This window comes from Pseudopodoces humilis, chromosome 17 (genome assembly GCF_049639895.1).
Source record: "Pseudopodoces humilis isolate 2021_Gansu_Grassland_sample_001 chromosome 17, ASM4963989v1, whole genome shotgun sequence".
NCBI classification, from domain to species: Eukaryota; Metazoa; Chordata; class Aves; order Passeriformes; family Paridae; genus Pseudopodoces; species Pseudopodoces humilis.
This window is the reverse complement of record NC_142216.1, coordinates 7,007,981-7,032,422: the sequence shown is the minus strand read 5'-3', so window position 1 is coordinate 7,032,422 and position 24,442 is coordinate 7,007,981. Positions and strand designations below refer to the sequence as shown.

The following is a 24,442-nucleotide window of genomic DNA, read 5'->3' as shown; positions in this document are numbered from 1 at the left end:
CTGTCACAGCTCATGCTGCAGTTCTGGGTACCTGTTTTTTCCTGAAAGGGCTTTAATCTACATCAGGATTTCACTGTTTCATTCCTGCAATGGGGAAAGGCATCTGCTGCCCAGACAGCAGGGGAGAGGAGCTGCTCTCATTTTCCCATTTGCATTCCCAAAAGTTTTGCCTCATTCAAGTCAGCTGGAGGAGTGAGGGCCATAATCCAAGCCAAGCTCAGCCTGCTGGGTGTTGTAGTGCATTAGGTAGAAAATGGGGAAAGAGGTGGCCTCCAGAGTAGAAATCTGCCAGATAGTCACAGCCTGTGTGCAACATCCCAAATTCTCTATAGGTTCATGGAGAGCCCCAGTCTAGCCGGCAGACAGATGCATAAAACATGTGGAGTGTTAAGCTGGACTGAAGTAAGCTCTTGAAACCTGCTACCGGTCAATAATTTTCTGTTTTATACCAGTCTCTCTTTGTTATCTTGCTTGCAAATCTTTCCAGGGTAAGAAGATAATGGCAAAAATCTGCAGCTCTGCTTTGAGGGTTCTGTAGTCATCCGAACATATGGAAACACTCTATGTGTCTGGAAGTGAAGCAGATGCTCATTTCTGAGTAGGTTTTGGAGACATTTTTGCAATGCAAAAAATAATTACCAATGATTCTTTCATAGATCAGCATTTGCCATTACAGGGAGAATTGATCAGAACTTAAATGCCTGCTCTGAAGTGACAACAGAATTCAGTCCATCATCACTGTATGCGCCTTCCCTTTCCTCCTTTGCTGTTACCCATTTCTTCTGCTGCCACCATCAGAGTTCATTTTTCATGTCTCAGCTATGTGTGTTGCATGTGCCTTATGTTTCCATATAAGCATCTATAATTCAGGATCTTACACTTAATCTGCAAACCTGATTAATTCTCAGTAAACACTGCTGCAGCTGACTTGTTTTTCATGTGGGCTCTAAAAACAGGGAATACATGGAAGTCTTATACTACAAATGCCTTTGCACGTTTCTCTGTGTGTGACCTCCAGTCAAAAGCCCTACCATTCAATTACAACCTTTCTGTTATTTCCCATGCCTTTCAAAACAGCCTCTAGCTGTGACAAATAGAAGCTAAACAATGCTATTAAATATGCATGATGTGTGTTCTGCCATATTAGATAACATGACCATGTTCATCACCCACTAATGCTGCTGGTTCACAGCTTTACCAGTGCAGTCCAGTCTCCCTCCCATGTTTGCTTTGGACAATTTAAGAGGATTTTTGGCCACACTTCTTCCTTTTCACTTTTGTTTTTTACCTTTATTCATTTCTCTGAAAATTGTGGTCTGTAGCACAGATTGGGTGTAGCTCATGTTTCCCACCTTTCTTAAACTGTAATTCACTAAGAGGCCAAGCTGGAAAACAGATGGAGAGGCTGATAAACACTGTTTTAGTGGAAAACAGATACCCAAGTCCCTTGCTCTCTCTGAGGCCATTGCTGCACTGTTAGACTCTATCATCCTTCCCTTTGTGCCATCAGCTTATCCACAGTTTGTGCTCACCATCCTTTGCCACTGGGAGAATGAAGAGTTCTGCTCCCTTGATGGTTGCACCCTTTCAGGGCTGGGCTGAGAGTTCACCAGCCCGGTGTTTCTCTGTTTGTCAGTGGAACCCAGGCCTGTCACCATTTCACTTTTGCAGCATTAGAATTATAGCAGTAGGCAGAACACCTGGTTTTTACTGCTGGAGCTGCCCCACTGTGAGTGCAGGGCCAGCCGGGGTGAGGTGTCACCCACAGCGTGCTGCAGGTGTCTGTCTGTTCTGCTGCCTGAGCTCTCTGGGCATGAGTCAGCTTTGGTCCAGGAGCCATCTGGCTGAGCAGCACCGTGCTGAGCTCATCAGGCTGCTCTCGGGAAAGGTTTCTTCACTCAGGCACAACATTCGCAGCACCTTGGCATTTCACCCGTGCCAGGAGAGAGGTGGGAAAGTGGGCATTCACATACCTCCAAGGAGCCTTGTCTGCATTTCTTCATGCCCTCCCAAATGGAGAATAAGCTGTAGATACTGGACAGTGGGGTGACTCAGTGCAATGCTGAGAGAGTGTGCTGTGGTACTATATCAGGGCAGACAGCAGTCCTGAGCTCTAGTTATCCTGGCCAACCATATTCATGAAATGGAGCCTATTTTAGCCACTCGCCAACTACAGACTCAGAAGCACAGACCACAACAGCCCACTAGCTTCAGCCTCACTGAAATGGTGATCCCTGACTTTTACCCCTTGAAGGCAATATTGCCTTAGTAATTTGGGGTCACCCAGCTTTCTCTTGTCAACCAATGCCACATCAAAGCAACACAGCTGACGCACATGCCCAAGTACAGATCTTTTATTCTCTCACTCCAGAAAGTGCTCTGTGAGTTCTCTTGAGTGCTGACCCTTTTGCTCTTCCTACACAACTTTTGCCTTTAGTCCCTGAACACAGAGGCTGGCACAGCATTGGTGGGGGCTGAAGCTGGGTATGCACTTCCCTAAGGTTCCACAGCAGGTGGTCAGTTTTCCTTTGGAGGGAGGGCATTCACAAAAGGCCATGTTAAGCCCTGTCCATCTTATATATACTGTAGCTCTGCCCTTACCTGGGGAAAGATGAATTCTTGGAGCTCTCTTACAAGTGGTAATTGTTGGGAGGTAGAAAACTGATGAGAAGGAGGCAAATTTTAACTTTAGAGTATGTGTTTTCCTGGCCTCCCAATCTGCTAACTCACAAAGTTGGAGATAGCTTTGGTTTTTCTTGGACTTTATCCCACTGTCAAGTGCAGAAACGTTTTTTACTACACTGGGTTGTGGCCTGTGGTTAATGTAAAGGGAGAACTTGCCTGCAGGCAAGGGGCCTGGTCTCACTGGCCTGTCTGAAACACCGTGCCTGCATCCACTGCTTCATCTCCTTGTGATGGTGTGGGGGTGATGTTTAAGCCAAATACGGTGTTCTCCAGCCCTAGGTATGACTCAGGTCAGCCACAGACACGCTCTTCACCCCAGTCAATCTCTACCTCTCCAGTGAGGGTTGTGCTCTTGCACCCACAGTTTCCAACTCCCCCTGGGCAAAGCACTCCTTCCCCTGACTTTGTTACATGCCCAACAGATCTGTGTGTCCGTATGTTTGCTCGGATCAAGAGGGTTTTGGATCTCACTTCCCATAATGTTCTTCCTACTTTTGGCATTGATGGACACATAGCTAAAAACGACCGTACTGCAAAGCAGGCAACCCCCAAAATGCTGTGACAACGACAGCGAGGCCTCTGCAGACTCAGCACATAAAATGGGTCACTAGCGGGGGCATTTCACTCACACAACTCCACGTGCTCGCCTTTCTTTTTCCTTGCTCTTGAAGTCACTTGCACGTAAACAGGTAAAACTAAGACAAGGGGTAACAAAGTGACGGTGAGGAATGGTGAGGGGAAAGGGAAGTGTCCCACAGTCCTGTTCCGGAGACTGCATCCCCACAGCTTTAGCCGGCTGGCTCCCCTGGTGCTGCTGCAGAAATAAAGGCCCATTGAGAAGTCAGGCTCCAAATTAGCATTTGAATTCCCTTGTAGCCCGTTGTCAGATGGGCAGGAGGTGGGCGCTAGTCTCGGTTGCTCAGCACTGATACACAAAGGTGGCTTTAAAAGGTCCTCATTTTTTCTGAGGTGAAAAAATTCATTGCTCAGACTGTGGATACTTTCTTTCTTTTTTCTTTCCCTCTCCCATTCTTTTTCGTTTCACCCCTTTCCTGGGTCAGGCTGAGCCACAGATAGACACGTCTCGGTATTGTTAGCCCTGTCTGACCTACTTCTCTCCCTCGCTTTGGCCCCGTGTTATGGATGCTGGTGCTATGGAAACCTGCTTGACATGCCAGTACCACAAAGCCGGGGCCACCAGCTGCACCCTCCTTCCCGGCCCCACGGGACTTTCAAACAACACCCCTCGCCCAAAGAAAGTTAGCAGCCCTGCTTCCCGGAGATATTCAAGGGTGTCCTCCATCCGTCCCACCAAGCCGTGCTCCGGAGGGACTGGGGGTACCGATGCTGTTCTTCCTCATGCCAGGGCACAATATTTCAGTCTGGTGGCCACTTGTAAAGCCGCCGCTGCCCGCGCCAGACCTATCCGTGCCCGTGTCCGGCACGGGCCAGCACGTCAAGGATAGGGAAGTAGACGCGGGTGCCCTTGAAGCTTTCAAGATAATAAGTTACAAACTTCTGCACCGTGATCCAAAAGCCTTGCAGGAACCTGGCCGGGATCCTGGGAACAGGCGATGGGAACACCGTGCCGGCGGTGCCTGCGGCGGGTGACAGCTGCTCTGTCCGGGGCCAGAGCTCTGCACTTCCACCGTCACTCGCGTGGAACCCGCCCCGCCGGGGACAGAGGCTTGTTTACAAGTTCAGCCTCTGTACCTCTTGTGATAAAAAAGTTCTCGCTGGTTCTGCGGGTTTCCTTTGCTCTCTGCCGGCCTCCCATCCGGCTGGCTGCTGATCCAGGGAGCCTGTGGCACTATCAGAGTGAATTTGCATTCAAATACCGCACGCCAAACGTTTTTTTTTCCCCCCGCTGTAGGCAATGAACTGGCAGCCCTAAGGGGAGGAAGCAGAAAGGAGCTCTGGAGTCCGCAGAGCGGACTTTGCTTTGTCTGTCGTAAGCGTCCCCAGGAGATTCCTGCGAGGCTCCAGGACTCCTCTCCCCAATGCCTTAAAGCCAGAGCCTGGCCCAGCTCGGATCAAACTCGAAGCAGGCGGGTTGGTGGATGAGTGCCAGAGGCCGTGGCTGTGCCGGCTGCCTGGTGAGCGCTGCCCCGGGCACCTCTCGGGGCGCAGCCAGCGGTGCTGGAGCACAGGCGGCGGGCCCGGAGCCGTCGGTGGTCGCTGCCCTCGGACCCCCCGGGCCCCGCCGCCCCCAGCCCCGCCCCCGCTCAGCCGCGGGGCACCGGCGCCCTCTCCCGACACCCGGGGGAAGCGGCGGGGGCCGGGGCGGCCGGAGCGGGCGCAAATCCCGGGAGGAGCGGGGACACGGATCCCGAGGGGAGCGGGGCTCACGGCGTGGGCCCGGCCCCCATGGCAGGGGCAGCGGTGGGACCCTCCCTCTGAGCGCTGGACCAGAGCCCACAGGAGCGCAGCAGTGCTGCTGGCGGCTGGATCACCTTTACTCTGCTGCTCACGGCGTGGCTTTCACACCTGCGGGACGGTGACCCGCGGTGGCAGGTGCAGCCCCCCAGCACACCCTGTGCCAGCCCAGCGGCCCCCCAGCACTTCTGCAGCAGGCTCAGGAGGGCAAACCGGTGCCATACAGCCCCAGCACAGGGTGCTGGGCAGCAGCTTCATGAGTTGATTACTCCCAAAATCATCGTCTGTTTGAACCATCGATCAGCATGAAGTGGTTTTCTTTGACTGATGAAGCAGCAGAGCAATGACAGCAGCCCTGGTGGAGGGGAGCAACTTCCCTTCTGCTCGAGGCATCTGAAATTGCTCCTCTGACAGTGTTTGAAGGGCTGATTATATATATATATATATATATATATATATATATATGTATATATGAAGTGCCCGTCAGATTTTCTGTGGCAGCCACCAAGGCCAGAGCCTGATTGTGCTGTGCCAGGATTTTTAATGGTCTTCTGTGCATCCAAGGGGAGAAGCCGGCTACAATCTCACTGCTGAATCATTAATTTCCCTTCTCTGAGTCATCCTGCGGCCCTGTCACACACAGAGCGGACACAAGTGGGGCTGAGATGGGCAGTGGCTCCAGGTTAATACAGTGGGTTTAGAAATCTGCTTGTAGGATAAAAGACAAAGATTGTGTCTGCAGAACCAGTGAGTATCCACTTGGACTAACCCCTGAAAGCAGTTTTGAAGCAGAGTCAGGACCTGCACCAGCAGCTGGGGCTGGTCCCTACGCATTAACTCTGAGAGGTGAATGGTTAAACTAGTGAAAAGTAAGGACTGGGGAACAACTTCAGGACATGGTAGGACCTGTTAATGCAAAGACTAACTGAAATCTCACTGTGAAATCTGTTCCTCCCTGACCTTGCTAAAGCACAGCCAGGGTTAAAGTATGCTCAGACTTTTCTGAAATGTGTCACCAAAGATGCCAGGAGAAAAAGTTATTATCTATCTTGCTGTGACACCTGAGGATTCCCACAAGGATGGGGCCCTGCTGCACTGAAAACTTTGCATAGACAAGTGTTGTGCAGCTATTTTTGTTTGGCTTTAAGCCTTACCCTGCAGCATTTGTCAGTTTCAATGCAGCAGCATGACTCCAAGGCAAGAGAGCCTGAAAGGGAAGTGGACTGGGGGCTTTGCTGGAGAAGCAAATTTAAAATCCATGGAAGGAAAAGAAACAATAGTAAAAATTAATAATTTCCTCCAAAAAACCCCTGCCTTTTGTTCTTACAGTCCAGATATGCCTACTGCTGGGAAAAGGAGGGGAGAGCAGGGGGCCTGGTTATGTGGTTGGACTGGCATCATGCTCATGCAATTATTTTCACTCTCTGGGTTTGGTGTGAATTCCCCCCATAGTGACACACAGAGCACTGCTGGCATTTCCTGAGCTGTGGCACCAACGTGAAGGCACCAGTGGCCAAAAGCATCAGTATTGTGAATACTGAACTCATGAAAATCCAGCCCCTGCTGATGCAGGAGGGACCTGAGCACTGGGTAAACCACTTTTCAGTGCTGTGTGGTTCAGCACCCAATCCATGAGTTCAACATCTCCAAAAATCAGCTTCTCCCTCCTCAGAGCTCTCCTCCCATGGCACACAGGGTTGCGGGCTTCATTTGGACTGTATCTCAGGGAAACAAAGGCACCTTGCACTCACACACTCATGTTTCTGTTCTCTGCTAGCTGCACACTCTCACAAAGAGACACCCAGGACAGCAACTTCAGTGACCTTTTATTTGTGCCTGTTGTCACTGGACCAAGTTCAAAGTGGCACATGTGAAGTGGTGATGGATTCGCACAGTCTGATTTACAGGAGTGGCTGATAACCAGCATGAGGGCACCAACAGACTTTTGCACAACATGTTGGTGGCTGCTCCAGTTTATATCTCACCTCTTTTGTTATGTCTCAGCCCACATCTGGTTCCAAACAAATGTCTTTCTTAGGTGTGGGCCTTGGAAAACTGTCATGAATCTGTGTTCTGTGCCTGGGCTGAGAATGGGGAACACATGGCACTTCCCTTTGGCAACTCACTGGGAAACTCAGACTGAGAAGAGTTTTCTTTTATTTGTCCTTGTTTGGGATTGTTGTTTCCCCATCAGACACACTGGAGCCGCCAGATGTGGAGCACTTGGCACACAAAGTGTCATGGGTGAAAAATATCTCCTAAACAGCTCAGCAGTGCTGGACAGTGAGGAAGGAGGTGTTAAAAGCTCAGGTGAGGGTGGATTTCTCATCGAGGGCTGTTGAGTTGCAGCCAGTCTGTTAAGGCAGGGAGGAGGGAGCTTGGAGATGAAGACAGTGATGAAACACAGAGGACGGGTCATGCTCTCAGACGCTGGAGGACATTCAGCCCCACATAGTGAGAGAGGAAGAAATGCAGGATGCCCAGGGCTGACACTGCAATGAGAATCCAGAGGACTCCAGCACTGAAGTATATCGGGGCGAGTCTGGTGGGAGAGAGGCAGCTGCTGACACTGAGCTTCCCGCCTGGGAACAGCCCCTTCCTCCCGGCAGAAGTGGGTGGAAAGGCTGTCCCCTGCCCCCTGTGTGGGATCCCAGCTTCCTCCTCAAGGAAGCAAACACAACCAAAAGGGCTTGGGGCAACTCCAGCCTTGCCCAGTACCTGTGTTGCTGCCCCAGCCCTGTATCCACGCTCACATTATGCTTCGGAGACCAGGCTGAGTTATGCAGGAGCCCCAGAGCACCCGAGAGTCTTGAGCTTTCCCAAAGCAGATTATAATCCAAAATACACCCCCCCAGGGGTTACCATGTATTCCCCTGAGTGCTGGTGTGTGTGAGTGTGTAACTGTGTGTGTAAGAGTGTGTAAGAGTGTGTGTGATTGTTTACCTTTCTGAGGATGATGCCTTGTATCCCTTAAAGTAGCAGTAGCGGGCGTAGAGATAGAGCAGACCCAAGGCTGCAGCCAGACCTTTGTTTAGGAGAGATCGCAGTTACCATCTCCAAAGGCTTTTCAGAGCTACTTGGAACCAAGGAGGTAGCCCAAAGTGAAGGAATAGAGACTCTGTGTCCTTTGGCTCTACCCTCCCATCAGAGACAGAATTACTGCTTAATTTGTTGTTCAGAAGTTGAGTAGCAGCTGAGGACTGAGGCAGCATGCAGGGGAACAGATCCAGTGACAAACCAGGTAGAGGGATATTCTCACCTTGATGGAAGAAGAGTCCAGCCTGCCACACAAGTGCCAGGAAGATGGGAAAATACTCAGAGGAGTTCACCCTGGCAGGAAAGAGAAAGGTCATAAACTAGGGAAAGGAAGGAAGCTCCTCCTCTTTTGCTTCCCCTAGCAGTTTCAGACACTGAAGGATTTTGCTTTTTAGAACTCATGTTGTCATAAAAAGTCTCCAGGCTTGTTCCTTTTCCTGCACTTCCTGTCCCAGCTTTATTCACAGAAATTAAACAGTGGAAAGAACAGGGTCTCCAGGGTACAAGAAATTAAGTAAAAGATTCACAGGTCAGACTGTGCACAGAAAGGCTCCATGAACACTCCCACTGCTCCTTCCCAAGTGCTGCAGCTCAAACCCTGCTGTCGATGCCCCAAATCCCTGAGCTGTAGGGAAGGTCTGTCCCTCAAGTAGATGAGGCCAGAGCAGCCTGGGCTTTGTGCAGGAGTTGGAGGGAGCACATAACTGTTGGGATTGTTTGTATGCCATGCGCTGTCCTCCCAAAGGCGCAGTAGCACCAAAAGATGCTAGATGCTAGATGAGTCTAGGCTAGTGAAGGAGCAGAGAAGGGGATGGCTGAGGGGATCCAGCTCCAGCTACTCATTTGCTTTTTTTCCCAGTGGTCAGCTACAACAACACTGGAAGCTCCTCCCTCCCCACTGCAGCCCTAGCACAGAAGTCACAGCAGAGATGCTGGATTATCCTCGTCCCAGCTCCAGCTGAGATCTCTCTGGGAACTTGTCCTTGCCCATGAGTGAGATTCAGAGCAGAGCTGAAGCTGCCTGAGGTTTGGACACCACTTGGATAAAAACAGTCTAAGTCTCAGGCACCAAGGGTTATGTCTTTAGGAGCTCTTCACCGTACATCAGAGATCCATGTGTGCTTTTATCAGCAGTGTCTGGTTTATGACTCAAGACCCAACCCAATTCTGATGTTGACTCTTCAACCCATTAATCATCCTCGAGGGAGGTAATTGCTTAATTACAGTTCCAGGAAAGGAATAGCAAAGCAGGGGAAAAACAGTGAGGTTACATGAGATCTGACAATCAGGTAAGAGGATTTTCTTACTGTGCTCGAAAGATCCTTTCAAATTCAGGAGGGCCTGAGATCTTTGGAGGTGAAACGCCAAACAACCTCCTAGCATAGATCACCTGGAAGAAGAAGTAGGCTGCAGCAGAAGAGAGAAAAGTATAATTGGTCAGTCCTATGGCTATGCACAGTGGAGTCAGGAGCTGGCCAGAGGCTGGGAAAAAAGATCTGCAGTCTTCTCCTAACCCCACACCCCACTGAGCAGAGAAAGCTAGAATAAAATCCCAGGTACCTTTTAGATAAGGAAAAGGAATGACCCAAATGTAGCACAGCAAGGAATATACAGTCATGTATTACCAGTGTTATCTGCTTTCTTGCATAATTGGCAGACGGTAAAATTGTTACACAATTCAGATGCACTTTACTACCGACAATTTCAAGGTTTTTTTAGTCTTTTATTTTTCTCCTCTTCTAAATTCTGATATCTGTGTAGGGATGGAACTGATGCCACAGATAAGCCAACCAGACACTGAATTAAATTGTCGTGCAATGTGGACCTATGACTTGGAGATGTTCCATGTGACCGACCACAGCCCATCCTTCCACCCTTTCACACTGCAGAGCTCTTTGTATGCTCACATTTACATGCACTCCAGGAACTGCTGTAAACCCAAAGAGGGAAATCCTACATGTAGAGGGGAAAGATCTACCAAAAAGGGGGTAGGTCAATTCAGAAAAAGGGCTTTCCATTCACTCATTTGGTTGAATGCTCTCCAGAACCCAGACAAGATATCAGTTCACTGTCTGAAAAGCAGTGAAGTGCCAGTGCAACAGGAGACATTAAGTATGAAAGCAAAAGAAAATCAGTGGAGTTACAGTAGATTGATCCAGCCACTATTTGAACACATGAATCTAATGGCCCCTACCTTGCTCCAGGACTCCCAGGACTGTCACAGCAGCCAGCCAATGAATCTGATCCAACATACTGACTTTTCAAGACCCTAGAAAAGCTTATTTCTTGATCAGAAGTTCCTCTGGCCAAGTTCAGTCCTTGCTGATGTGGCAGTTTACGATGGTAGCCTGACAGCCTGGGTTCTTCTAATTGAACAAACAAAGCAAAGATTTAGTTTGTGGTATTGACACCCAGGAGGAGCCTGGCAGTGCCCGTTATCATATGCACTGTGGAAATGGAAATCAGTGGAGACAGATTTAATGGAGTATTTCCGTTCCCACCCACCCTTTTCCAGGAACAGTTATAAGGAAGTGGAAAAGCCAGTAGAGACACAAACGTGAGAGATAAGGGAACTGGGAGCTGAATGGATGGACAATCTCAATAGCCCACTAATCCGCTCCCCCCAGGGCATCTGCTTTAGGCCAGGGCACATCCCCTTTGCTGATGTTGCGGGAGAAACCAAAGCTCTGCTTGGGCTGTTGTGTCACACCAGAGCACAGGCAGCATTCCAAGGTACATATCCCTGTGTACATAATCCTACACAGACTCTGGTTAGCATGTGCTGGGCACAGAGAATGACTTATGGCCACAACACTGAGACCCTGCATGAAAAACTCTGAGAGGGTAAGAGAGAAGAGGAAGTGGTAAAGTACAAAAGGTCTCTAGATCTGTCCTGCACACTGATATTCTATCTGGGAATGGGTCCTGCAGAATGACTGTCAGACACCAAGGGGGTTTCAGAGCCAGCCTGCGTCCCTGAAAGGCTGGGAGATGTGCATCTAAGGCTTCTGATCAATCCTCAGCCCAATGAATTCACACCAAAAACACCGGAGTGTGCTCTTTGTGGGGATGTCTTGGTTCTAGAAGACAGCCCTCTGCTAGGGAGGGCAGGAGCCCTCTGTTGGGATGAAATAATGTAGACCCTCTCCCTCTGAATTATTATAATCTGGAAATCAAGGGGCTTTCAGGCAGAGATCTGGGGATAGGAATAACAGTTCTTTACTAGTATAACCAGGCAAACAAACAACAATAACTACAGCATTAACAAGAAAACAGAACCAGGGACCCAGTGACAGCCTTCTCGGCTGAGACGGGATGGAGGAGAGGCTTTGTTTCACAAACCCCTCGGGCGGTCAGTGCCCGTGCTCCTGCAGGGCTCTGAGGAACACTCAGCTGGAACAGCAGGGATGAGCAGAGATCCTGGGCTGGTGGATGAGGTGTATCAGCAGCTCCGCGGCGGTGGCTGGCACTGCCACACGTCCCGGCAGGACGGGGGGTGTGAGGCCACCAACAAAGAGGGAAGAAGGAGAAGCAGCAGCTCCGTCTGGGTGATGGCGAAATTCCCTTCTCTCTACCGCAGCAGCTCCGCACCTCAAAAAAAAGAATGTCTTTCCCCGAAGCCGAAGAAAGACTGCCAAACTGTCCCCACCCTCCTTTCCTGCCCCCTTCCCGCTCTGGGCCCGGCCACTCTTTGTCCTTTGTCGAGCACCCACTAAGTACCCACAGTTAGGTTGTCCCCGCAACTAATGGGTAAAAATTCCACGGGCAAGCCAGAACAACAAAAAATAGACACCTAACCCCCAACAGGGGAAAAACCTGCAGAATTCATCAGGACATAGCAAAAAGAAAATTACATTTTCACGTGTCAGAAGAGACCCATTTATCTAGTTCCCGTCTAACAGCACAACAGCTGGCACAGCCAGAAGCTGCTGGGACCACCAGCTTTGTTTCCTTCCTCTCTCTTCATTCAAAGAATTCTTCCATCAAATCAGGGAAAAAGGAAAGACAAAGTAATTGTTGAACACCACTGTTACAGAAATTATTAGTGATTAATGATTAATAGTATTAAATAAATTTACAGAAATTACATTGTATGCCTGATGTCTTTGATAGGCTTTCAAAGAAGCAATATGCTGCTTCTGGTTTTCTGCCTCTCTATAAGCTACAGAGGCACCTGAAATGGCTGTAACAATGTCCCAGCTTAGTATTTTTCCAAATATCAAATGCACACCCTATTGTTTTTCAAACACCAGCCCTAAGATTAATTCTTTCATTTCAGAATTGAATCTTTTTTCATGTCAGTGACTGTTTAGAAAAATGAGGAACACTATGTTTTGTTTTCTTCTATTTAGTTGTCAAAGTAATTAAGAGCTCCCCTGTGTCAGCTCAAGAAGGGCAGAGGTCTTACAGAGCTTAATGATGTTTGATTTCCCTCTGCTCCTGTCTGATAACAGCCTGCTAGTGAAAGAAAATAAAGAAAACAACTGAGCAGAAAAATTTTGAGCTTACACCTCCATCAGATGACAGTGCACTGTGAGCTGCATCAACAGTGTCAAATATGTGCAATGGAATCTGGGCCAGGAGGAGCTGCACAGGCTGCCATGGAGCATTCCTGCTCTCTAGATCATCACTAAATACAAAACATTTCTAGTGTCATCATCTAGCATGGTCTAAATATAATAAAGACCAATAGAAATATGAATGAATAAACAAGAACACATGTCTCCCCCCTCCTCCTCCCTCCTCCATAAGCATAATTTTTCAAGCTGTTTTTAAACTCCTGGAGAGCACAACGTTTTTCTTGTCCCTGTTTCTCACCATCAGAACTCACTTTATTTTTCATTCTCCCTCAATGCTTACAAGGAACAGGCACAAGTACCCCAGTCCCAGCACCAAGTGCCCTTGGGTGAGACTGCCACGGGTGGGCAGCCTCTGCACCCGTGGATGGCAGCATATTGCAAATCCTCACCCTCCGAGGCTGACACAGACAAGTCTTGCAGTCCCAGGTGCAGTTCAGGGTGAATTTGTTGAGCAGGAGCTACTGAAACGCTCACCCCTCTCCCACTCCCTGGCTCTGCACTCCAGGTTATGCCATGTGAATGTGGCCCCACGTCAGAGGGTACAGGCCAAAGTCCTCACACCTCCCACTGTGTCATCACTGCAGGCATTTCTCTATGCCCATGGCTGCTTTTGCCACCTCTTCCTGCAGCCAATAATCCTTTCTGCATCCTAATTTTCAATGTAGAGATACACTCTGAGCTGGACTGCAACACCAGTAGGGATTAAAAATAATCTTGGGAAGAAAAATGATCAACACAATGCCTTGGAGGAGTTTCAAGCATCCATAGAGTATACTGCACCTATTACTTGCCTAGAGCAGCAGGGCAAGGAGAAGCCAGCAGTGCTGGCTCCAGCACCGTTACATGCAGTAACATCCCCTGGAAATGTATTTCAGGAGCATACAACAGCTCAAGAGCTTTCTGTCAGTGGAAGAGAGAACATTCCACAGATGAACAACTCACCCTTCAGCTGTGAAGCATGGAGGTTCCTCGTTCTTCCAATCCTACTGCACAAATATGGAGATATTTTCTAGTGCAGGTCGTACTTGTGCTTCCTTTCCCTCTGAATCCTTTTGCAGCCACTATATACATCCAAACTTGTGACTGTGGAACTGCTTGTGAGAACAGTTACTGTCTTTGTAACAACCACAAATTAAAAAAGAGGGGAGGGTTCATTCAAAAGAATTTTTTCTCACGGAGAAGAAAGAATTCTTCTAGTTCAAGAGAAAGAGAAGAGAGCTCAGCTCTGAGCAACTCAGTCTGTTCAAGCACAGCTCCTCAGGGCAGGGTGGGGGGGTTGGCAATGCGCCCTCCTGACCTCCCATTCCCATGGAGGCTTCTCTTAAACTCAGATCTACATGTGTTGAGATTTTCCCGGAATTCTTGGATTTTCCTTCTGTAAAAGGAAGGACATGCTAAAAATATGGTGAGAGAAAAAAGAATTCATTAATTTACCCATTAGAGGGGCAAAACTGGCCACGTGTTCCCAGGAAGTGGAGACAGCTGCAGACAATTTCTGTTCTGTGATTCCAAACAGGACTCAGAGCAAGAAATAAGCTGGATCAGATCTCCTGAGTGCATTGAAATGTGTCCTGGGTTCTGCATTTTGAAAAAACATAAAAACTTTGCATGACAAGAATTATTATATCTTCCTAAAATGAGCATCTATCCAGAGGGTCCTCCTTTCACAAAGTAAAAGAGCAGGTGGTTGGTTTTCTCAGCAGCATCCAGGTTGGCATTATACAACTTATCTCTTGGAGTACAAACTCAGTGTATATTGGAGATGTGCCTTAGCCTGTTCATCCAGACCAGTTTCAACCATATTCCTGGCATTTATATGTCTATGGCACATCAAAGAGGTCACAGAAATACTCACAAATATTTAGTCATAGCAAAATTTCTAGGGGCCAAACCAATCTCTGGGCTGCTTGAATGCTTCTGCATGGAGCAGGACCACAGCCAAGCACCTATTGACAACACTTCTCATCTCAGTAAAGGAGAAAGGCTTCACTTTAGACATCAAACAGGGAAAACATAAAAAAGTAATTTTCTAGAAAGCTAGATGGAAAGCTGAGTCTTTGGAAAACCACATAAATTAATATATATACTCATTTATTTAGGGATAGTTTGGAGAAAAAAATTTTAAGCTTTCTTTTAATGGAGTTTGGTGAGCTTTATCCATATGCACATTAAATCTGACTGGAGGGCACATCAGTATAAAAGCAATGCCAAAACTCTTCACTTAATTCATCATCCGAAGGCACTGGTACATGCAAATGAATTATACCCTTTCATTTATGATCAACATCTGTTAAAAGTATTAATTAAATGTCTCTCTTGCCCTGCCTTGTCTTGTGTTATTGTCATACAAGGAAAGCCTTTTCCATGTGTTTTGGCAATTTTCCTACCTCCTGTTCAACAGAGAGTCAGGAATAGCTAATAAACAAAAAGGAACAATGCCAAATGTGGCTCGCTTGAAGAATAAATCTTTGGAGTGAAAAGTGCACATGTCAGGGAGGGGGAGGATTTCCCTTTGCAGAGGAACAAACAAGCCTTTCAAACATCTTTGTAAGTTCTTATTAACATACACTCAGTATTATCCTATAATGATGTGGGAAAAAAACTGCAAGTGTACAGGGTATATTGGAATACATCAAAGGCTGAAGAGTGGTCATGAAGTGCAGTTCCCTTTTCCTAAATTACACAGGTGAAGAAACAGAGCTGTTCAGCATTTCTATCTTGTTTGGACCAGCACACCCAGATCCTGGCTGGCCCTACCTGGTGATGAGATAAAGCTAGACAAGGCATTGGAGAGGGGCAGAGTAATGACAGCTCTAAGGAGACTTTTTCCAGGGGGAAGACTGGAATTCCTCATAGGTTTCCTGCAAAGAGACCCTTGGCTTGTCAGAAACAGGGAAAGAGTCAGGGGAATTCACCTGAACTGGGGAGGTGTTGCTGTGCAAAGTCATATCTTCAGGGATGGGGCAATCAGGAGGGCACTGGTCCCCCTGCCTTATGATGACTTTTCACACCAAAGTTCTGTCCCACATGGGGTTGTGTGAGGGGCACAGGCACCATGCTGCAGCTGGGAGCCTGCGAGTGCGCTGGAAGCAGAGTGAAGAGGCTGCCTGGGTCACATAGCACTGAGCACAGAGGAACACAAACAGGCTCTGTTTCTTCTCCTGTCTCCAAAGGAGAAATTAAACAGAGCCAGCCTCCACATCTCTTGCTGGCATAAGCAGGGAGACAGAAGCAACTACAGATACAGATACAGTTAGATACAGATCATGGGAGCAAGATGTGAGTGTGGGAGCAGACGGGTTTTTGGTTACTGGACATAATTTTTTGTGGCTTTTGTGTGTCAGAGACTGGCAAAGGTCAAGCTGACCTGTGTGTACTCAACAGTGGTGGCAACTGCAGGGAGAGTGGGGCTGGGAACAGTCCCTGGGGAGAGCTGCCACAGGAACTTGACTCCTCCAGCCCCATATGGAGCCCAGACACTCTGAATGCTGACCCAGCTCTGCTGTCCCCCAGGAAGGGCAGGTAACTCCTACCCCAGCATCTCAATTTGGGGGACACCATTTAAGGTACCAAAAGTGGAGACCTCATCTGAGCCTTTCACTTTCTGTCCCAGCTTTTGGGTTGCAAAGCTGGACTAAGAGCAGTCCCAGAGGTGCCACTGGGACCAGGCACCATCCTGGCCCTGGTCTTCAAGCATCTTCTGAGTGACTTCAGCCTCCCCAGCTGTGGGGGTGCTGGCCCATGGTGGCAGGCAGTGAGGGGCTGTGCCCTGGGAAGCCAGGACAGACAGACATGGTTAGAAAATCTTTTTCCTCCCAGAGGCCTCTAAGAAGTATCAAAAACAGGGAACTCTGGCCAAACATGAGAAGCCACCTCTGAGCAGTCATACACTGGTGACCAATCCCACAGTGGGACAAAGGATTTGCTTAAAAACCAGCTGGATTTATTTTTAGGGTGTGAAATGGTTGCATGACACAATTGTGTAAAAGAATTTAACAAAACAGTGCTAAATACCAGACTTGCCTGCACACCCTTGTTTTTAACCATTGGGAGGTTGAAATGGCAATTGAAATGATGCTACTTTAGTGACTCTACCTCCAAAAGCCTGGAAGCAAGGTGGATGGTGTCTCTAAGTGCTCTGACGAGAAGAGGATTCATTGAGTGACACAGGGAAGTTATTGAGCTCCTTGGTAGAGCTGTTCTACTGGCACCTCTGCTGGGGAACACACTCTGTTCTAGTGGACCTCTGCTGGGGAAAAAGGCAGAAAGAACCTACTGCAATTCCAGAATTTCCTGTAGCCTTTACACAAGAAGTATTTCACTGCTTCCAGTTTCCTGACATGATTCAATTGCCCTCTTACAGTGAGGTGTGTTCAATGCTTAAGGAAGATTTTATTAGTGATACTAATCCCTCAGAAGCCATCTTGTTTGTCCTCAAACCATGTGGTCATAGTGGTTTAGATTTCTGCCTGTGAGGGCAGTAAGGTGAGATGGACAGTACTGGCATGTGCATCCTGCTGCCTGTTGTATCTCACTTTAGAATACCCATTTTCCAGCATCCACCTGCTGCTCCATGCTGCCCAGGACTGGGATGCTGCCTAACTGGACATGTCCTGATGGTGGCCACTCCCATTAGGAGAATTCTCAGTGCCAAGTCGGTGCTTGATGCCTCCTGGCTATGCCAGCTTCAGTCTGTAGGACAGCATCCATTCCCTGCCTCCCAGCCTGCAGGATCAGAGCAGCCTTTTATCCAGGGCCCTGGGGAGGTAAAGCACAGCCCAGCATAGCACACAGGAGCCTGGGCTGTGCTATTTGAAAGCCCTGAGTGAGTGCTGGGATTTGCTGTTTTGCATCACAATTTAGTGCTTTTGTTCAGCACTTGCAGAGATCCAAAACTAATCCAGTCTGTTGGTACAGCACTTATCAGGGACCAGTGTTTAAGTTATTACTAAAGCAAACAGATAAATCTCCACCTATAATTTCCAGAGGTTCAATATTTACAATAGATTAACACAGTCAGCTACTATCTGCTGAACACTTTGATTACTCCTGTAAAAATTAGTTAAAAGCATTCCCAAAGTCCTCAAATGATCAACATTTTCAGAATTTATCATTTCTTATACCAGTGATCGTGTTCATCCTTAATATAGCGTTTCTTAACCAGATTCATACAGGTAGATCTAATGTCAAATTTCATTTGGGGTTTTTTGAGTTTGCCTCAGATTTACATCTCTATATTCATAAAGGGAGAAGGGTCTTTGATTCTTTTTGCTGCCTTGTAAAATGTTATCAGAAAACATCCCCTAACAAAAGTCTATCTAGGACTGCAGAAAGCTCACAGCTCAGCCCACTTTTACCTTGGGTGGGATTTGTCCTGCAGAAAGAAAAGGAACGACCCTTGTCATTGAGTTGATGGACAGATTAAAAATGTACCCGCTCATAGGACAAAGACTTAGATTAAAATAACCCAAAATAATGAAGAGAATGTTGTGCTTCTACAAAGTAAGTCAGTGACTGATTCCAGTTCCACATATATGCACTTGTAAAAAGGAGAGTCTAATGGGGAAGACATTTAGAAGCAATGAAAGAAAAGAATTGGAAATGTAAAATCACAATAGTGAGCTTATTTGATATGCATACGATAGTTATAACCCACAGTTTCTACGAAGTCAAATGAGGGGGCAGCTCAGTTCAGCCTCTTCATCTTGGGGGACTTAGCCCACTCTGAAAGAATTCAAGCTCTTACCCAGCCCAGTGTCTTGATGGAAAATGAAAGCACCATATTCTTGACTATGGAATGAATTTGTGTTTGAGAACACCAACATTCCCTAAGGCGCAGAAGATATTTTTATTAATCTTAATCAGATCTCTCTCTTCATTCCTCCTCATTCTTTTGAGTTTCCACTGAGCTTGCCTTTATGATTTGATCTATTTCTTTCAGTTAAAATACTTGCCCCATGATTAATTCAAGTCTTGAGTGATAAGATCTAATTCTGCACTATTTGACTTGAAAATGAAACCAAAGGTTGTCATGTTTCACTTTTGAAACCTTAAACATTCCTTTCCCTCTCATGCCAAGCATTTTCTGTGACTGACTAGACCACCTTCATTCCCTACCTGTCCAAGTAGCAAAGGAAGACTTTCAACCCCCCAACTTCTGCTTGCTTTAATAGCCAGCCAGTTCTGAAATAAATCCCCACCTCCATATTCCCTTAGGTTTCTGCATCTCCTAACTCTGCTGAGAATACTGCACTGATTGTTGCACTTGCACACAGCCACAGTGCTGCTTCATAATCTCTGACTCACTATTTTCCCTGGAAACACTATTAGAATGGCCATGTTTAGGGGGTTTTAACAATCTCCAGCTTTCAGTCAGCTGCACTGAAGACTGGCATGAAGCTAAGATCAGGACAGTAAAGAACAGCAAGATCATCACATGCTTAGGGCTGTGCTGCTCACTTTCCTTAGTCTGAACTGGAAGAAAATCCTGTGAATCCCAGATTCCCACTTATCTTCTTTGGTTGACATGCTCTTGCCTACACCTGCTTTTTAAAAGGGTTCTTTGATTTCTGAAATAGCACTAAGCATAATTTCCTTTCATTCCCCCATAATCAAACACCAAGTGGCAGCAAGGCTCAAACTCTGCAGGTGAGCCTGGAGGATAGGCGCTGCTATTGCCTTGGAATGAGTTGGAATGGGCAGAAATGTTTGGTGTTAATACAGTCATCAGGGCCCTGTCTCTGCTTTGTCAGCTCCAAAGCAGAGCCCTCTGGTGCAGGGTAGGGCTGCAAGGTTCTCAGGGTGATTGTTGATGATATGAACAGCCTTGGCTTCCCAACCAAAGGCTTTTCAGCTGTCTAAAAAAATAATGAGGACACCATAGGCTCATGTTCACCCTACACTTCAAGGGCCTCATGAGTTAGATACAATAAAAACATAGACACACCTATAAAAGAAACCCCCAGTACATGTCCACAGTTCACATTTTTTTTCCTGTTTCTATACACATTTTGGGCAAGAGTTCAGACTGACAACAAGTGATTGAAAGTAAATTCCTCTGCAACCAATGGACACCTCATTGTAAAGTTATTTTGGTTTTGCCAGCCACAGCAATGCAAGAAAACGCAGCATATTCCCACAGAAAATTCTGGAGGAACACCAAAGTCACTTCCAGTGCACAAAGCCCCATGCAGTGGGCTGGAAGCAGGGGTTTGCTGTGGTCCTCACCTTCATCGTGCTGCCACATCTGTGCCATGGGCACAGCATAGCTTGGCAGCTGGGCACTCAGGCTGTGACAAAACCCTCAGCACACTCTTTGTTCCTGCTGGGCTTCGGAGGCCAGGCAGGCATGGGACCACCTCCGGACCCCGAAGCTAATCCTTCCCTAGGAGATGTCTGTCACAAACACAAGCAGCAGCAAATCCTATAAGCCCTTCGTTGCTGGCTGGTTTGCTCCCAGCAACCAGGAATGGAAATCTGTTCTCCATTCCCGACCGGCTAAGCCTGGGCATCCGGAGCCTCGGAGGTGCCTGCACTTTTTGGGGATGTTGACAAAGGGCTGCCAGGATCTTGGAGCTCCTGTGAGGCAGAGAAGCGTTGGAGACATGTCTAATTTCTGGAGGCAGAGTTGGATCTTTCAAACCACAGGGTTTGTTTATCCCCTTCCTTCCTGGCACAGAATGGAGCTTTTTTCTGCAGAAAAGAGGTGGAATTTCAGCACGGCTCTGCAGGGAGGGGAGGGCAGGCGAGGCCAGGAAGGGTGTGAGACGGGGCCCCAAACCACAGGCCCTGTGCAAGTGCCTTGGCGCCGGCTTGGGAGGAGAATCCCGGCCCGGGAGAAAGATCCACACTGAATTTTTGCCACCAGAAGGCAGCGGGGAGCTGCGGTTTGGAACAGCTGGTGTTCGCAGGACGTGCCCAGGGAGAAAACAGCAGAAGGAGCTTCTCCCTCTGCTGATTATAACCTGCCGTGTTAAACTTCCCTCGTCCAGCCCCCTTCGCCGTCCTTAGAAAAGCACGGGAGAGTACAGCGTAGAGAGAAAGCACTTTTCTTATGTTTTCATTTGGAAAATAGATATGGATCACACTTGCCTTGCCCTCCCATCTGCTGAAATCCTTCTGGGGTGAGCATAGGCGTGGACCCCGTCCCAGCATGGACCACCGCCCTTGAGCAGCTGAGGCACTGCTGTTGTTTTTGAAGAGGGAGCTAAATGTGCAAAGTCCCTCTGCCCTGCAGCTCCAACCTATGACCCAGTGGTTATTAGGGATACAATGAGTGCACATGAAATCCTTGCTGGCTGGTTGCAGCCACCGTGGCCACAGAGCAGCTGTGCTGTGACCTTCCCTGTGGGCACTTGCTCCTCCGTACATCTCATCCACGATGGGGAAGGAGCTGTTACTGGGAAGCAGTTTTCCTTGGGGGCGTTGTTTCTCAGAAGCAAGTCCCTCCTGCACATTACAGAGCTCACTGACTTACAGAGCTCTTGATGGCAATTTAGTAGGTTGTCTCAGTTTTCCACAGGGACCAACTACCAGAAGATGATGCTCCATAGCAGGGACAAATGAATAGGACATATGTCCTACCTAGGCTGTGCTGACAGTGGAGTATTTCAGCACTAACCTGCCTTCATCAGTAGTTGCACTGGGTGTTAGAGGTTCAATTTCTCAAGTCGTGCAGGCACGTCTACATCTGCACTGCTCCTCAAAAAGCTAATTCTGCTAATCCAGCAGAGATCAAACCATGTGTCTTTTACTTGATTTGCTTTCAGCTGGGACAGGCGCCCACCGCCAGCCACGGAACAGCCACATGAGCACGCAGGAGGAAGCCACATGGAGGGTGGCACACTGGTAGTAGAAAAAGGCTCAGTGTAAAACCGCATGCAAGATTTAAGTGAAAACAGTAGGGAAATATAAAAAATAGGGATCAAAAGACAGTGTGCAGGGTACTGACCACATCTGGGTTTCTGTTGTCCTTAAAAGAAGAGAGTGGTGAGGGTTTTTTCATCAGACACAGACAAAGAGCCATTAAAATGGCTGAAATGTGTGTTTTCTGTTATCCAGTCTCTTCAGGTCCAGCAGCTGATGATTGCAAGTGGGAGAGTGGCCAGTCTGGAGAGGTTACTGAGATAAGTGCTTCTAATTCCTTGTTTATTGACTTCAGTAAATTGGGACTAAGATGGGCCAGGGGTTCCAGGTGGTGGCCTTGTGCTGTTTAAATGGCATGTCAGGAATGCAGTAACACTACCATGATTTTGCTTGTTTTTTAAGAGGATGTGGTGTGTAAAGCAGAGAGCTGAGGAAGAGCACTATGCTGAGGCCAACTCGGTTAACCCGAGGTTGCATCTGGCTCCAGATGCTTGGCTTCTTGTGCAGGGCTGGAGGGGTTCTCGTAGCCTGAAGCCAAAGGGCAAGTGGGATGTAGGTGCAGGCTTCTGAGCAACCCTGACCATGGGACCTCAGTGTGCCCCAGAGCAATCACATGTTATGGGAGAAGAAGATGCTTGCTTTCTTCCTTCCTTGCTTCCTTCCTAGAGTCAGTCTGCACATCATCTTGCCCCTCTTCCATTAATAAACGCATTTACCTCTTTACTTTCTCCCTGGGATATTCTGTGTTTTAACAGAATTTCAGTTGCCATTAATTAAATCAAATCAATCTGTCAAAATTTAAGACATTCAGAAACTTGACCACTGAAAAATTATTGGGTTTTGTTTGTTTTTGGGGGAGTGGTTTTTGTTTGTTTGTTTGTTTGTTTGTTTTTGCTGTGGATTTGTGAGGGGTTTTCTGTGGTTTTTGGGAGAATTTCTTGGGTTTTGGGGTTTGATTTTTTGGTTCCTCAAAACAAACAACTGCTTCCAAATACACAAAGCATGAGCCCTGAGCCATATAGCCCCCAACAGTACCAGGCAAGGTGGCACCGACTCAAGAGGTTATCACAGAGGAGTTATCACAGAGCCATGAGCAGCTCGGGGAGGTTATTGCCAGTCAGCCTCTGATCTGGTGAATCTGAAATGTGTGAGCTAAAGTGGAAAGACTCTGTTCCAGCACAGCGTTCCTCTTTTGTCCTTGCTGCTAATCACACTCATAGCCTGTCTCTGTGGCCTGGCTCCCAGAGAGCTGAGGGGATTGAGCATTTTCTTCTTTGTGAAAGGTTTTGGGCATTACTGATGCCCTCAGGACACCAGGGCGTTGGCAGCCTCTTGCTGTTGCTGGCAAGTCTTCAGCTGTGTTTAAATCCAAAGTGTAACCTGCATTTTCCTAGTGAGGGAGTAACTCCTGTTGCCTGCGTTGCAACCATGTTTGGACACAAATGCATCGAGTATGAGACCCTCAGGAAGGACACAATTCTGGGGATATATGAGGGCCACCTTCATTTACATGAGGTCCATGAAATAACTGTCAGAAAGTGGCACAGTAGAAGCCACATGGTGCAAACTGGTGCAATGCCTATGGGAGCCAGGAAAGCTGTGTACAACCATGAGGATTTCCCTACCTTATGTCCAGATTAAACCTGCCCCTACTGTCTTCTCTTGGGTAACTCTGAATTTCTGGGTCCCAGAAGGTCTGTAAGGTTCCTCTTCTCAGGGACACTTCCCAGCTTGTGCAAATGGTATCTGTGGATAGATGGTCTTTTTCCACCTCAGTACTGTGTCTGCTTGTCTCTCTTTCCATCCATCTGTAGTGCTCTGTTACTGCTTCTCTGTTGGTTTTTTCTTCTATTTATCTGCTTCATCTTATTACAATTAATTTATAACACTTCTTACATTCATATTTATTAGCTCTGAAAATGGCAGGACTTCATTATTTCCATTTAAGATGATTATCCTCCCCCCATTGTGATGTGTCTTTTCCCATCCTTCTCTCGAGCGTTGTCACCAGAGATGTCTTTGTAACAAACTGTGTTTTCCATGGAAAGCACTCCAGGACACATGGACATTGTTCTGTACAGAGATGTGAGCTTGCCTTCCCTCCTGCAGTTCAAAGTTTGAAAGAGCAAAAGTCAGTGTTCTCTCATTGGTTGTCTGCCTTGACTGCCTGCTCTCTGCCAGTGTGGTGTCCCTCCTGTCATGCTGACCTGCTGGATTTTCCACTCACTTCTTGCCAGTTTTCCAGAGGAGATGGGTCTGAAAAGATGTACTACTAGTGCTTGAAATGCAAGGAGAAATTTAGCAATGTGGCAATGCCCTGAGGGGATTAAGGAAGAAGGAAGACTTTGGAGATCAAGTTAGAGGGAATTAAGAAAGTACCAGTGGAAAGCACGTAAGTTTTCTGCCTGATAATACCCAGGACAAGAAAGTTGCCCAAAATGGAATTACTCAAAGTTCTAGTGCACTTATAAACTGATCACTGCCTCTTACCTCTAAGGTGTGCATATTCAGGCTCTGTCAGTTTCACCACACTGCCTAATTTATACCTTTGCAGAAGTCTGTACTGCCAAAGTCAGAGAATAACACACTTCTTGAATGTTTGTCAGTGGGACAAAGGAAATCTGCTCCAATAAAGCCTGAACACACCAAAATGTTTTTCCTTGACAATGTCATGTTTGCCATGTGGTATCTGCCACTCTCTTTCATCTTCACTGCCCTGGCACTCCAGAGTCTAAAAATATCACCTTTTCAGCTGCCAAAGCAGTTAAATCTCTGTGCATGTTTTTTCTGGTTCCTTTACTTATCCCTTTTGTTTTCCTTCTGGATTATCTCTCTCTTGTGTTCATTCTGTATTTCTTTTATCTAAGTTCAAACATATTGAAAATCCCTGCATAGGATAT

The 24,442-nt window shown here is 47.4% G+C and overlaps 1 protein-coding gene across 1 annotated transcript; it reads right to left on the bottom strand.

The window, feature by feature from the left end:
• Positions 1-6,870: 6,870 nt before the first annotated feature.
• Positions 6,871-13,896, bottom strand: LOC102109119 (leukotriene C4 synthase-like). The gene is made up of 7 exons (XM_088063608.1): positions 13,620-13,896; positions 11,440-11,688; positions 10,292-10,463; positions 9,405-9,504; positions 8,321-8,391; positions 8,005-8,086; positions 6,871-7,603 (listed from the first exon to the last, which is right to left on the bottom strand). The coding sequence occupies exons 3-7, from the start codon at positions 10,347-10,349 to the stop codon at positions 7,477-7,479; spliced, it is 438 nt and encodes a 145-aa protein (XP_087919734.1). The 5' UTR covers positions 10,350-10,463; positions 11,440-11,688; positions 13,620-13,896; the 3' UTR covers positions 6,871-7,476.
• Between the last annotated feature and the right edge of the window lie 10,546 nt (positions 13,897-24,442).